We start from the raw sequence: 16,066 nt of genomic DNA on the forward strand, positions 1-16,066 counted from the left end.
TTATTATTTAAAAGCCTCAACAAAACTGTTTCAATCTAGACTAGTGTTTGTTAGCCTAGATATCATCAGTGTAAGGTGTCCTCTATTATTTATTATGGTTAAAATTTAAAAATTCCGTTATAGATGTGATTTAGATTGTTTGTGTCTGTTCTAAAATTCACCGTGTTATTATTCGATATATGATACATTTCGCTGATATTTCTTTCGTACCAATTTTCTTCCAAGTCTAAGATAGTTGCTACGTCAAATTTGAAAATATGTCCTGTTGTGAAATGATGTTCAGCTAACGCTGTGGTATTGGTTTTGTTCAAATTTACAATTATTCTTTTTACCAACAACTTGATGGTTCTAGTATGGGCAATCCAGCAAGCCAAATATTAGCGAATTTGGTAATGAATCACGTGTTAAAAAAAATTGAAGGCAACTTACCTTTTACGAATCCATTCTTAAAAGTATATGTAGATGATATCATTACTGCAATACCTAAAGATGGAATTGAAGTAGTACTAAAAACCGATCGATTATTTCCAGCTATTCTTCTTAGAATATTTGGTTTCGTTTATTGTGGCGAAAATTAACGAATATAGGTAGTTCCAGAAGAACACTTTCAAGTGCTCTTTTATAAATACCCACGAAGGAGAAATCACATTAGGTGAAATGTATAATTTGTTTGTAATTCGTTTGTTAATGTCGCGGGTAAAAAAAACTGTATTTTTTAGAGTATTGGACAAAAGATAAATTCCTTCGAACTGATGTTTTCGGCAAAGTAATGAGTAATGACATATACGCGTTTTTATTATGTAACCTTTATTTTAGTGTGAAGTTCAATCAGAAAAATCCAATAGAGTGACAAAAAATAGAGTGTCAAAAATCAGCGAACTTTGCGATAAGCTTTGGCAGTTCGTTTGCAAATTGTTTAACTCCGTTTCGCAATTTATGCATCGACAAAAGCTTATTGTTAAACAAAGGACGTCTCTCATTCAAGCAGCAGTATATCCTGTCCAAACGCAATAGGTTTGGTATAAAATCCTTTGTATTATGTGACTGCAAGACGGGATTTGTGTTAAATTGTGTTGTATATGCCGTAAGCGATTTCGATATTACAAAAATGGACGACAAACATTTAGGAAAATCGGCTGAGGTACTGACATTACTTAAGTCTTATTTAGAAAAGTGTCGGCACACCCATTTGTTGAGGTATATCACTTGAGTTCGATGCTTCATGTTTTTCTATAGAAGTATTTTCACCGGCGCTTCTTCTTCTAAGTTTTCTTCTTTTCTTTGATGTTGGACTTAGCGAACCTTCCTTGCTTGAAGAATGTTCCCCTGCTCGAAAAATGTTTCCCTGCTCGAAGAATGTTCCTTAGGTATTTGAGGACTATGCGAGTCTTCTGACAAATTTGATGTTGGACTTATCGAACATTCCCTGCTCGAAGAATGTTCCTTAGGTATTTGAAGACTGTGCGAGTCTTCTGGCAAATTTGATGTTGGACTAAGCGAACCTTCCCTGCTCGAAGAATGTTCCTTCCTTAGGTATTTGAAGACTGTGCGAGTCTTCTGGCAAATCTCCTATCGAACTTGCCTGTCTAGTAATTCTGTTCCTTTCAATGGTGAGACGACCGGCAGATGCGTAGGAAATATTTAAAGGCGATGACCTTGGTTGTTGAGCGACTTTAGATACCCTCGAAACTGTTTTATTGTTACCATTACTACCACCCGTTTTACTTTCCGAAAGGCCCTTAATTTGTAATAACTCAGCAGCCTTAAGGAGTGCCGTTAGTTGGTCTTGGGAGATATTAACTTCTCCCCTGTACATATAATCAACCATTGCCTTCAATTCTTTAAATTTTACATCTTTGAGTATAAATACAGGGTGCTTATCGTAATGCTCGCTGTGAAGGCCCCTAAAATATGGACTGCACGCGGAGAGGACTACCCTGTGGGCCTTTAGGTATTTCCCCTCCGCTGCCAACGTGTAGTCGACCAGCGAGCCACTCTCTACAAGCGTGTCGAAATTTTGTATCAATGTGCTTTGATGATTGTTCCATTTAAGGCAGAACTGCTGGTCATCATTCATCTTCTCTGGTATCGTGTTCTCGTTTCTATATTGACACAATCTAAATGTCACAGGAGGAAAAACTTGGAAAAAATACGCTTCCCCGGTCCTCAGCATTCACTATCCGAGCGTCGTGGGTTCTTTTAACACAACGCAGCCCACTCCCACTAAGCCCACCAACCCAACAGAATATGGATGAAGAGGAACGGGGGCGGACAGCAACGTCCAATAACGAGCGAGCACCGCCGGGGGAGGCGGCAATCCATGAAGAGAATTAGTGGGTGGTCGGCAGGGGGAGAAGAGTGATTGCCACCCTTATATGTTACCATAGTTCGTAGCGCTCAAGGGGAACGCGATCCCCTTTACACTCGGTGGGTGATAGATCAAACCGACATGCATCGAGTTAAGGTAGAGGATTAGCGTGACGAGGCGTTCTGTAATACTACGGGGTTGGTCGACATGCCCGTCAGGAATAATAAGATCATCTTTGTAATCCCAACGCGCGGACCGACGACGAGTAATTGTCTAGGCGGGAGAAGCTACCCCCCGGTTCAATTACCCGGACCGGCAGTGGACGCACGTTTACGATGCAGATGAACTTGTCACAGGGTTGGTGGATGGGGTTATATGGGGTCATCAACCCCGACTCATTAAGGACGGCAGGCAGCCTTTGATCAGTACGTCTCGTCCATGGTTTTCGGGGGTATCAATTGGATCGAAGTGGACAGGTTGGTTTAGATCCTGACCGTGAGGTTTATGCAGCATGTTGAGGGTCTGCGCCTAAGGCCCAAGGCGCCCGTTACTTATACGGAGGCGCAACCTACTACTATACGTGCGATGGGCCTGAATCCTGCTGTTCATCTGGTGAACGGAAGTTATCTTGACTACGGGGGGACAAATGATGTTAATGCGCTGGATCAGAGGGTGGCATCGCAGAAAAGGGCGTGCCCAGATCCGGTGCTCAATCTAGGTAGCTGGACGAACGTTGTGGAGATGGCGGTCTCTCTGTGGCTCAGTCGATACACACCACATGTCACGGAAAGTCGTGATTTAATAAACTGGAGTGAGTTGGATAAACCGCAAGTTGCGCAAAATAAAACAGTGAGGGTCATACTGCAATGCAACCGCTACACAAAGGTGAAGGATATGCTGAACACATTACAATTCATGTGAGTGAAGGAAAAATTATATTATAGGGTTGTCTGGAAAGTTCTTGCCGATTTTCGGTATGTAGCGCGAGAGACCTGACTGAATATAACAGAATTATTGAAAACAAATGACATGTGCACATATTCTAAAAGGGATAGCTTCAGTCATATTTGGAAAAAAAGTTTAGTTACGATTCGTTAATTTTTATCAGTTTTGTACGCCTTAGAATATGGTGGCAAATTAAAAAGTGCATAATAGGCACTTAATGCGTTTCTTTTTCCGAAAGGGCGAAAATGCCACACAAGCGGCAAATAAGATATACGCTGTTTATGACGAGGATGCTGTAGCCGAAAGAACTGTGCGAAAGTGGTTTGCTCGGTTTAAAGCTGGAAATTTCGACCTGCAAGATCAAGAACATGCAAGATCAAGAACACCCAGGTAAACAGAAATCGAAAACAACCCACGTTCGACATTACGTCAATTACCAGGAATCCTAAAATCGAGAGCAACCCACGTTCGACATTACGTCAATTATCAGAAATGCTAAATCAATCAAAATCAAAATCAACCATACACGATCATACCGCGAAACTTGGTTATGTAAACCGCCATGAGATGTATGGGTTCCGCACGATCTAACTGAGAAAAATCTGTTGGACCGCATCTCCATTTGCAACTTGCTTTACAAGTGCAACGAAGAGACGCCATTTCTATAACAATTAGTGACAGTGATCAGAAGAGGATAATTTATAAATGCTGGCTCTAGCATGGGTAAACCAGCGAGCCCAGTGCCAGCCAATCTAGTGATGAATTACATCTTAAAAAAGATTGAAGGCATGTTACCCTTTCCAGTTCCTTTCCTGAAGGTTTATGTTGATGACGTTGTCACAGCAATACCTAAAGATGGAATGGACCAAACACTGAAGACCTTCAATAGTGTTAATAATAAGATCCAATTCACAATGGAGGTAGAGAATAATGGAACCTTACCCTTCCTGGATATGAATATTATAAGAAACGAAGATGGTTCCATTTTAACGAACTGGTATGTTAAACCTACAAGCTCTGGTAGATGTATAAATTATAATTCGAATCATCCAATGAGCCAAAAAATTGGGGTCATTAAAGGTTTATTATTTAGAGCATTGACATTAAGTAGTAAAGAATTCCATACAAAAAATAAGAAAAGAATTGAGCTAATCTTAAAAAATAATAATTACCCAAAGAGTCTCATACACATGGTGTTTAATAAGTTTAAAATAGATAAAGATCACAAAAAAGAACAGAACAGCAAGAAAATTATCAAGTTCCCGTTTATCAAACCTTTGTCGAATAAAATAAATAAATGTTTTGAAAATACTAATGTGAAACTAATATTTTATAATCTAGTTAAAATAAATTCAATATTTACAAAACTAAAAGACAAGGTTGATAAACTAGAACAATCGAACTTAGTTTATAAAATACCATGTGAATGTGACAAATGTTACATAGGACAAACTAAGCAAAAATTAAAAAAAAGATTAGAACAACATAGGAATAATTGTAAACCTACGAATGTACAAAAAAATAATACTACTGCGTTAACCGAACACCATTTCGAAACAGGACACAAATTCAAATTTGAAGATACAACCATTTTAAACAGAGAAGACAACTGGTACAAAAGGAATATAAGTGAAATGTACCACATAACGAATAACAATAGAGTTAACTATAGGACAGACACGAACAATTTAAACAAAATCTATAATGAAATTTTAAAATTCAATTATCATAACAGGACACACAAATAGAAGACATCATAATACTGAAGATACCTAGATTATTAAACACTAGTCTAGATAGAATCAGTATTTGATTACGTGTGATAAGATAAGGTGTTTACGTAAAAATTGTATTGTAATATGTTAAGTATTATTGAAATGTATGACTCTGTAAGAAAGATATTATGTATATTGACATGTGAACTGTAAAGATCGAGGTAAAAAAATTATTGTAATTTATTGTAATGTTTTATATAGATTAACAAGTCATAATACAAACATTTTTTAGTCGCTGATGAAGTCCCAAGTAAGGGACGAAACGTACAGCTGGTTCAAAATAAATTGTTCATAAGATTTAACAACCGTCCAAAATTCCCTTTGAGACTTATATTAATAATATTTATTTCTGAACAAGAATATTGATAATTAATAATAATAATATTATAATAATATAATTTATTGAACTAAATCCTTCTAAGAACATATTCGGCATACGAAATGGCATACGAAATAAGTGTCTTCAATTTTTTTCTTTTGGATGATGAAGTATTTGTAAGGCACAAGACTATAATAGAAAACAAGGATTATAATACAAAATCTCTCTTGAATCGATATAAGTCGGACAACATGTAGGTTTAAAAGATTATTGTCTACTTTTACAGTGGAGGTAAATTCAGAGGTTATAAACGTTTATCTACAAATTTTAGTTATAGGTTTGCGTAAAATTTGTCTTTTAATTTTTATTTGCACCCTTCTTAGAATATCAGGACGGAGTTCAAAAAGAATTCTATTTTTGAATGGATTAACTGTTTCCGAAAATGATTCTGAGAGTGAAAACGAGGATAATTTCACTCTGCGCAAAAAAAAGAAGATATATATATATATATAATACCTCAGACTCAGAAATAGAGAACAATGAGAGAGACAATAACGACTATTGCGATTCGTGGTCGTCATACACATTCATCCCTAAGTTACATCCATTTACCCCAGAAAATACAGGAATTATATTAAACATTAGTAGATCAGAAAAAATAATTAATTACTTTGAACTCTTTGTTTCAAACGAGTTCGTCCAATTTATTGTAAATGAAACAAATGACTATCGGTTAAAAAAAAATAACAATAATATGAAAGATGGTGAAGCAACAACACTATCCGAAATATACTGCATTTTTGCTGTGTCATTTCTAATGACACGCAACAAGAAATTGTCCTTAAGGGAATACTGTAATATAGACAAACTCCTGCGTTGTGATATTTATGGAGAGATTATGCCTAGAGACCGCTATTTTAAATTGTTATCTATGCTACATTTCAGCCAAGATATCACATCTACCAATGATAAATTATATAAAATAAGGAACGTGATTGATATGCTTCGAAAAAATTTCAGCAAATCATTTTATCCGTACCAAAAATTATGCATCGATGAAAGTTTACTTCTATATAAAGGGCGGCTTTCATTCAAACAATAATACATTCTTTCAAAAAAAAGTAGATTTGGGATAAAATCATTTATTCTTTGTGATTGTCGAACTGGTTATGTACAGGATCTTATTGTTTATGCCGGGTCTTCGACTATGATCAACAGCCAAAATAAGAAAATCGGAAAATCGGGAGCGATAGTAAGTAGAAGCACTAATGACGCCCTATCTTGGAAAAGGACATACAGTTTTCCTAGATAATTGGTATTCAAGTCCAGCCTTGTTTAATTTCTTATATAATAATCATACAAATGCGCGCGGGACCGTAGCAAAAAGGCGACAAGGAATGCCAAAGATTACTGATACACTGAGAAAAAAAGAGGCATCTTCTCGTTCAACCAAAAATTTATTAGTTGTAAAATGGATAGATAAAAAAGAAGTGTATATGCTATCCACTATGCATGCTTCTGAGTTTGCAACGGTTGTCAGGCATGGAGGAAAAAAAATTATTAAAAAACCTCTATGCGTCATAGACTATAATAATTGTATAGGTTCAGTCGACAAAGCAGACATGGTGCTAAGCACTATAAATTCGACACGGAAATCTCTAAAATGGCACCGTAAATATTTTTTTCATTTGCTGGACATATGCGTGTGGAATGCATATTGTCTTTATAAGCATAACACGCGAAAACCAATATCTATGGCCAAATTTCACTTGAATTTAATCCGAAAAATACTGTAAAAATATCGTATGAATATTTCTAATCATCATCAAAAAGGCAACAACAATCCATTACGGCTAATAGAACGGCATTTTCCATCACTTTATAAACCAAAAAGAAAAAACCGAAATAGAAGGTGCGTCGTCTGCACGGCAAATGACAAAAGACGCGAGTCTCGATATGAGTGTAAAGATTGTAATGTTGGTCTCTGCGTGGAACCTTGCTTTAGAATTTACCACACTGAGTTACATTACTAAGAATTATTGTATAATTCGAAATCTAACTACGGTAACTGTATTTTTATTTATAATAATAGTAAAATTTATTAATATGTTAATTTCTGAGTACTCCGAGAATTCCAAAGTGCCATCGAAAGACGTAAGTGCGAACATCGAGGCCTACAGATGCGCAATGTGCACACTGCACGGCGCGGTGCCCCGTTCAGTGGCGCTACTGCCGCGGAACGGACTGCCGTAACGAAATGGTTAAAAAATAACAAAAGGGATAAAGAATTACAAAAGCATTTACGTAAGAATCAGCTACCCGCTAAATTTTTCTTTGCAATAACTCCAAGCACACTGACTGGGTTAAAGATACTGCTCGAAGCTACTCTTAAACTTATGGAATTTTTGAACACAGAATGTAATTACAATTATCTAATGAATATACGTCTTACTCAAAATGCGTTAGAGGTAAATATATTTAATTTGATTTATATTACTTTGTTTCCCTTYAATCTATTTTTTCGTTGTTATTCAATATACGTACTCATTACATGCTAAATTACAGAATTTTTTCGGATTGCATGCGGAAGCAACGATCATCCAGATGTTACATTATTTGGTCAAGTTTATCGTTTACTCTGCTCTTAGTCTTATATAAATTCTGGATACAGAAGGAGATATCATCGGACACTCTAAGTGCTCCAACTCCAGAAGAGAGGGAGTGTGAAGATCATTTACGCACCACGCACACGCGAGACGTCTTCGGACGATATGTCGTGCGTCTTCCACTTAAATCATAACCCAGCTTACTGGGTAACTCATACTCAGCAGCTCATCACTGTCTACAACGACTACTCAAGAGGCTCCAGCGAGATGAACACACACAGTATCGTCAACTATATACCTCATATGAAGAATATGAAGAGCTAGTATATGAAGAGCTAGTATATGAAGAGCTTGGTCACATGAGTATCGTCAACTAGATACTTCATATGAAGAATATGAAGAACTTGTATATGAAGAGCTTGGTCACATGATTAGCATCTCAGGCAACTCAGCGAGGTCAACGCGAGAACACTTGTGAGACTGCTGGTGAGGATGACCTTTGTACCTTGGATGCTTACGACCATCTGGAGGGTTCAGGGTGCCATCCAATAGTTCACGGGCAAGGACTCAGCCTCGACTAACATACTACCAGTGAAATCATAGAGTACTCAAACCAGACAGCATAACAACCAAGCTGCGAGTGGTGTTTAATGGCTCTAGCAAAACCACATCAGGTTACTCGCTCAACGATATCATGCACACCGGTGAGAATCTATTGTTGGACATCACCGACGTACTTATCTGGATTCGTCATCACCGGCACATCTCCGCCACAGACATTGCGAAGATGTACTGTCAAATCAAAGAACAAAGTGTACGATGACGATTGGGATTTGTAGCGAATTCTGTTGGGTTGACAAGGAACTCAAAGAGACTCATTACCACCTTACCACAGTAACTTATGGAACGACGGCAGCTCCCTTTCTCGCAGTACGAACATTGCTGCAATTAGTTGAGGATGAAGGACATCGCTACTGTTTAGCGGTGCCCTCATTATTGAAAGGCAGATACGTCGATGACATTTCCGGCGGTGCTGACTCAGGCGAGCAACTCATCGAGATCGCACATCAACTCAAGAACCTCTGCAATGCAGGAGGCTTCCCACTAACAAAATAGCAATCAATAAAGCAAGATCTGCTCAGGACACTCTCGCCGGCTGAAGAGAACTCAACAGCAATCTCATTTGACCATTGCACAACCAAAATTCTCGGGTTAAAATGGCAACCTCACGCCGATTCATTCACCTTCACATCTCATTTCTCTGACCTTTCACAGAAACTCACGAAGTCCTATCTTTGGTAGCGCAGATATTCAATCCACTTGGCTTCATATCACCGGTCACCATCAGAGCCAAAATGCTACTGCAGGAGATTTGGCTGCACAATGTCAGCTGGAATGATTCATTATCATCTAACATTGAGGATAGATGGTTCAACATTAGAGAAGATCTCAAAACCTTGGCCAAGGTCAACACCTAGACTAATTCTACAGTCGAACTTTATGACTTCTCTGATGCATCACAGCTAGCAATGTCGGCTGCAGTCTACATCGTAGTCCATTCACCGTCCACAGGCACCAACTCAACGCTCATCTGTGCGAAGACAAGGGTAGCMCCTCTCAAGCCACTAACCATCCCGAGGCTAGAACTCTCAGCAGCGCTACTTCTCACGAAACTCATGAAGCGCACTCACGCTACCAATAGACGCAGTTCATTTGTAGACGGACTCAAGAGTGGCACACACATGGATCACGGCACCCGCTTCACGGTGGAAGGATTATGTCAGGAACTGGGTGGCTCAAATTCAAAGACTCATGCCACAAGCTCAGTGGAGGCATGTTCCTGGCACCTCTAATTCAGCTGATGGGCCTTCAAGAGGCCTTACATTCTACAGCTCGCTGATCATCCTTTGTGGTGGACGGGACCACCATGGATGATTCAACCATTGGACTCTTGGCCACGTCCACCTGCCAAAAAGGCTCGCCCTGGTACTGCACTTTTGTGGCTGCTCCGAAGATCAAGTACCATTGGGACCTGATTCATCGTTACTCATCACTCAAGCGGCTCCTCAGGGTGACGGCTCTCTGCTTCAAGGTCGTTAGAAGACTGAGGAAACATTCGTTCACCGCACATCCAACGAACATCTCAACGGAAGAGATGGAAGCTGCCAAGATATTCTGGATCAAGGCCACGCAAGCAGCTTTCTTCTTACACGAGATTAACACACTCAAATCTAACTCAATTTTGTCCACACCTCACGCATTCACTCGACTGACCGCCTTCCTAGATCATAAAGTAGTCATCTAAGTAGGGGGTCGACTCAGCAGATCATCACTCACATTGGAAGCCAGACATGCAACAATCTTGCCTCGCCACTCACGCCTAACTACACCCATTATAGCGCATTCGCATCTGCTTACGTATCATGGAGGGACCCAGCTCACACTCGCAGACATTAGGCAACCATACTGGATTCTTGGAGGCAGAGTTCCAGTCAAGTCCTTCATTCTCCGCTGCATGTTTTGTGCAAAGCAACGAGGCATCCCGGGCTCAACAACTAATGGGACAGCTGCCAGTGGAACGCGTCACCCTATTGCGGCCATTCACTCACACCGGCGTGGACTTTTCGGCTAGTAGACTGTCTGGGATCTCACTGCAGTTATCGCAAATCTTTCATTTCAGAAGCATACTTTTATCCTCAAAATGTTCATTGGACAGTGTAAAAATATAATTGAAAATGAGGAGAGCAGTGGTAAGGAAGTAGTGAGTTTTAGAAGAAAAGTATTAAATAGAATTTCATCGAGTTCAAGCTCCGATACTGAGAAATCATATGCAAGTGAAGACCTTGACCATATATTAGAAAAACTTGCTGTGGTCGAAGAAGAGGAGCTGACCTCTATTGTTAATTCATTGGACGATATCCAGTGGAACAAGTTTGCTAACAGGCAACAATCATTTACGTTCACCGGAAAAAGTGGCCTTCTCATGGATTTGCCGTCTGACATTAGAGCAAGTGAAGTACTTTCGCTTTTCTTGGATGAAAACCTGATAACCCTTATAGTCATAGAGGCCAACAGATATGCAGAGCAAAAATTGCAACAAGAAACGACTGAACATGCTCGATTGAAGAGGTGGAAGCCCACAACTTGTGTAGAAATAAAAAAATTTATAGGACTGATGATTTGGATGGGTCTGGTACAGACACCGCTCGTTACATGTTGGTCAAAAGACCCGATCTACAACTTCGCATTTCCGCGCAGTCAGATGCCTCGTAATCGTTTTGAGTTACTGTTAGCAAACTTGCATTTTGCAAATAACGAAACGATAGAAGAGCGTAGCAGACTCGGAAAAGTTTTGCCACTCCTAAAACCAATGGTAGATAATTACCAGTAAGTCTTTTCACCAGGTTAAGATATTGTAATAGACGAAACAATGGTTCCTTGGAGGGGACGACTCATATTCAGGCAGTATATCCCAACGAAATCCCACAAATATGGTATAAAACTATTCAAATTGTGCTCTACCGAAGAATATACATGGTCGGCGAAAGTATATTCTGGACGAGATACCAGCGGAAGAAGACAAGTTCGCCTAGCGGAAAACGTCTGCATTGAACTAACAGATAAATTGATAAATGAGGGACGAACTTTGTCGACAACTTTTATACCAGTTATGAGTTAGCACTAAAATTTTTACAATTCAAGAGACGCATGTCGTTGGAACTGTGCGGTATAACACCAAATTTATGCCGAGTTTTGTAATGTCGTACCCACTGAAGAGAGGTGATATAGTATCAAGAGAAGACGACAAAGGTATTGTGATGCTGAAGTGGAGGGGACGTTCGCGATGTTAGGATGTTATCAACAAAACATCCACCTATCATGACATCCACCTATCATGACATCAACCACGGATTCTACTCATCGCGGACGTCCTCCTAAACAGAAACCTTTAGCGGTACTTGCTTATTATAATGGAATAACTGACATCGACAGGAACGACCAGATGGTGTCATAGGCCACAACGATACGGAAAAGTATCAAGTGGTATCGCAAATTAGCACTACATTTGCTTTTGGGTACCAGTGTAGTAAATGCTCACATCGTATATCAGAGAGTCAAAAATAAAAAAATTGGAATAAGAAAATTTCGAGAGCTGCTTGTTGCCGAATAGTTGTCCTCGGAAAATTCTACTAGAACAAAGAACGTGTCCCATAAGCTGGAGATTCGTACGAATCAGCAAGGCAAGCCTGTAATAAGGATGTGTGCCCTATGTTACCAGAAAAGAAGGCAAACTGCTGAACGACAAGAAGCAAAAAAAAATGTAAAAAAACTACGACCTATTGTTCCAAGTATGTCCGAATTCACCACAAATGTGTTTGCAATGTTTCAATGCACACCATACGATATAGTATAATGCAAAATGTTATCTTATATAAATTAGTAAAAAGTATAGTATAATATGTATATTTGTAGTATTTTTATGTTGTATATCCTATATTTATATTTCAATACTGATTCCATTAAATTCGTTTTAAAAATCTACCTGAAAGTCGTATTAACTTGAATAAGAAGAGCGTCACACAAATATGTGTGACGGGGCCCCCACGGACGCATACTTGTCACACAAATATATGTAACGTGGCGACGAACGTGTTAATCAGTATACTCAGGAGCATCATGCTGTCTCATCAGTGCTTTCCGTCGACTCCATCCAATGGCATTTCAACCCACCTGCTGCACCACACATAGGTGGTAAATGGAAAGCGGTGGTGAAATCGATCAAATTTCATCTTCGGCGCACGATAGGAGACACCATACTCACGTTCGAGGAACTCACGACGTTGCTGACGCAAATTGAAGCAACACTAAACTCAAGGCCCCTCGAACCACTCAGCGATGATCCTGAGGATGTATCTACACTTACTCCGGGGCATCTTTTGGTCGGAGGCGCACTCTCATCATTGCCGGAACCATCATTGTTGGACTTCAACATCAACCGCCTGTCCAGATAGCAACTCATCCAACAGTAGTCTAAACATTTCTGGAAACACTGGACCAATCATTATCTACAGCGCATGTAGTCAACACCGAAGTGGCATCACCCGTCCAATGACGTCAAAGTGGCCTCGCTCATTAGTACTGCTCACGGACGAGAGGTTCCCACCCAGCAAGTGGCCCTTGGCGAGGGTCACCACTCTTCACTCTGGTAAGGACGGACTCACCAGGATATCTATTACCATCACGTGGCACCGATGGAAACTTCCTTTCTGGGAGGCTAAAATAGAGCAGCAACCCTGCGGGAAGATTCGATTCCACAGGGTGTAGATGAAGAGGCTCGGCCTTGAAGGACCTAGCAACCCCTTGGAAGCTTAAACAGAAAAGGAAAAAGCTAAAAATAAAGAAGACGAAGCCTAGGACAAGAACGATAAGGCCCCATTCGCTCGAGACAAGATATGGAGGTCATGAACGACGACCACGGCCACGTACCGGAGCAGTACGTAGTAGAGTTACCTTTCTAGAAAGTGCTATGTAATATATGTCACAAATATTTGGCACTGACGCTAGAAAATTTAGTGTTGCACCTGAATGAGCACAAAACGGACATCCTATATAAGTGCTCCAGGTGTATCAAGACATACAAAAGAAAGCACCCGGCGCAGTGCAACATACCCAAGTGCACAGCCAGCAGCTCCCTTAACAAATAACAGACATATGTGCTCCGAATGTGGTGATGCTTCTAAAAAAAAAAGTCGGTTTGTCGAAGTATCAACGACACTGGCATCTGGCTATCAAGAATGAGGCCAGAGCAGCTGAAACCACACAGGGTGAGCAGTCACCCAAGAACGGCAAAGTTTTTACAAAAGAGGCAATCCAACTAATGCTTCAGTTGGAAGTGCAGTTTCCAGGTAATCGGATGATTGCTTCTAAAATAACCAAATTCTTTTTCTTTTCCTTTTTGTAAGGTCTTCGTCCTTTTATATATTAGCTATATAGTTCTCTTTTTTTAGGACATTTGTTGATCTTGTGACGATGATGTCCAGCTTTCATGCCACTTTTTTCGAGGTCTTCCAGATTTTTCCCTTCCCTAGGAAAGAATGCCGCGCTTATACACCATATATATATATATATATACATAACACTCGACACTCGATGGTCAAGACGAAAAATTCTCGTTACCGAATAAAAAAATAGAAAGAGATAATTCAGAAATGGATTTGATTGAGGAAAAGTTCGCTGAAAAATTGAAATTTTTACCGGTGAATGTTAACAGTGCGTTTACGTCATCAGTGAAATATAAGAAACTTATAGAGGAAGTAAAATGTGCTAAAGTTTCTACACAAAAGAAAACAAAGCACTATGATGTAATTGGAGACCGAGGAGTTAATATATTAATTTTTTCTGCCATAGACAATGAAATAAAATATTACGTGACTGAAGAAAAATTGTGTGAAGTGCTGTATAAAACCCATTGCAATATGCAGATCGTGATTGAATGTTTCACAAACTGAATAAATGTTACAAAAACATTACAAAACAGCAAAATTCCTTGTTGTTGCAATATTGTGATGTATGTCAACAAAAGAAGCGCTGTTCACAAAAAGCACCAACGAAACCAATGCTGTGTAAATAATTTAATAGTCAATGTCACGCCAGGAGTCACAAACGTGAATCTCACGTGGTGGAACTAGACGTGGCCAAAAGCATTCGACTCCGTCAACCACCAAGCCATAACATCGGCCCTTACCGAGGCCGTCTAGGGTTCTGACCGAACTTGTTTAAAAACATTAGAACAAAACTCCACCACGATCTTGGAAATACAAAGGGAATGGTCAGAGAGTAGTATCAGTGTTGGGGGAGGAGTGCGGCAGGGTGATCCAGTAAGTACCATAATTTTTTCGTTGTTCATCGATAGAGTATTGCGCTTCGTTTCGGCTACGGTCGGATATCCGATGATATCCCCTGATCATATCGTCCGTGCCGTAGCTTACGCAGACGACATATGTATGATATCATCATCAAGTACAGCAGGGAGCATCCCTCTGGGGCTTCTATCGGGGCGGATCCCACACCAACTAGAACAGGTAGGGACAAATGACAAATAGAGTCCTGTCCCAGCACGAAGGTGTAGGTTGAACTGAAGGACCCAAAATCACTCCATATAGGTAACCTGCACCCCAACAACCTAATTCGGCAGCAGGGAGTACAGCTATTCCGTGTATTCGAACGTAACACAGGAAAAGGTAGGTTTTTAGTGGGTAAACCCTCGATTGGGGAGTCCCATACCACCCTGGCAATCTTTCGAGAGTCCACACGGTGCTTACAAAAGGTTTTCCCACCTTCCAAAAAAAATAAAAATTGGTATCATAGTATAATAGCAAGCATCGACCTCTTAATGGTTCTCGTCATTAGTATCTTCGGAGGAGGAAAAGCAAATACAGTTGTCTCTGCAAACAACGGTCCTGAGGATTGCCTGCCTGCCCTCTCGACCGGATACAATTGACACATTGAAAATTAAAAATCGTCTAATCAGACATATTGCCGGCGAGCCCTAAGGTTCGTCCGGTCCAACTGACTCACCGGTCACTGCTCGTGCTCAACCTAATCTCCCTAGGCAACCTGACGGGTTTCCTTGCTTGGTGCACTGGTATAACAAGACGTTTGCTGCCACCTCTCGTGGTAGAGGTGTGCACACTTAGAGACAACACAAAGACTGGACCGATCAACAACTTAATTCAAAAATTTTAAACGTAAAATCTACCTGGTAAGCTAAGGGGTCTGTTCTCATAGCAAAGAAGCGAGGCTTGCCTCATAATTGACGGTTTTATAAACCAGGCAATATACATATATATAAAGTAGTACAGATACTACTTTACATTTTGATTTACTTCTGACTTTAAACTATTAAAAAATAATTTAAAAAAATTATAAATCACTCGACCAGTTTAATTTACATATATATATGTAAAGATAATATATTCCCTTTAAATTTGGCGCTCTAAGTAGCTGAGTAGCTTAGCGCGCCACTAGGAGGATATATAAGACAAAGAGTAGTAATATTAGTGACTAGTTACCAAAGTTCGTTACAAAGAGATATACTTAGAAGAATAGAATA

At 39.8% G+C, this 16,066-nt stretch overlaps 1 protein-coding gene and 1 pseudogene across 1 annotated transcript; both read left to right on the forward strand.

The window, feature by feature from the left end:
* Window positions 1-3,972: 3,972 nt before the first annotated feature.
* LOC106792855 lies at window positions 3,973-7,380 on the forward strand (annotated as a pseudogene).
* A 4,468-nt stretch (window positions 7,381-11,848) lies between these two features.
* Window positions 11,849-12,965, forward strand: LOC106792856. The gene is made up of 2 exons (XM_014759387.1): window positions 11,849-11,908; window positions 12,615-12,965. The coding sequence occupies exons 1-2, from the start codon at window positions 11,849-11,851 to the stop codon at window positions 12,963-12,965; spliced, it is 411 nt and encodes a 136-aa protein (XP_014614873.1).
* The last annotated feature ends 3,101 nt before the right edge of the window (window positions 12,966-16,066 follow it).

This window comes from Polistes canadensis, unplaced genomic scaffold (genome assembly GCF_001313835.1).
Source record: "Polistes canadensis isolate GaletaPanama2010 unplaced genomic scaffold, ASM131383v1 scaffold_875, whole genome shotgun sequence".
NCBI classification, from domain to species: domain Eukaryota; kingdom Metazoa; phylum Arthropoda; class Insecta; order Hymenoptera; family Vespidae; genus Polistes; species Polistes canadensis.

Coding starts and splice junctions, on each gene's coding strand:
- LOC106792856 (XM_014759387.1), top strand. CDS start 11,849: ATGACATCAACCACGGATTCTACTCATCGCGGACGTCCTCCTAAACAG. Junction 11,909..12,614: donor CTAAACAGAAACCTTTAGCG/GTACTTGCTTAT, acceptor CGTGTTAATCAG/TATACTCAGGAGCATCATGC.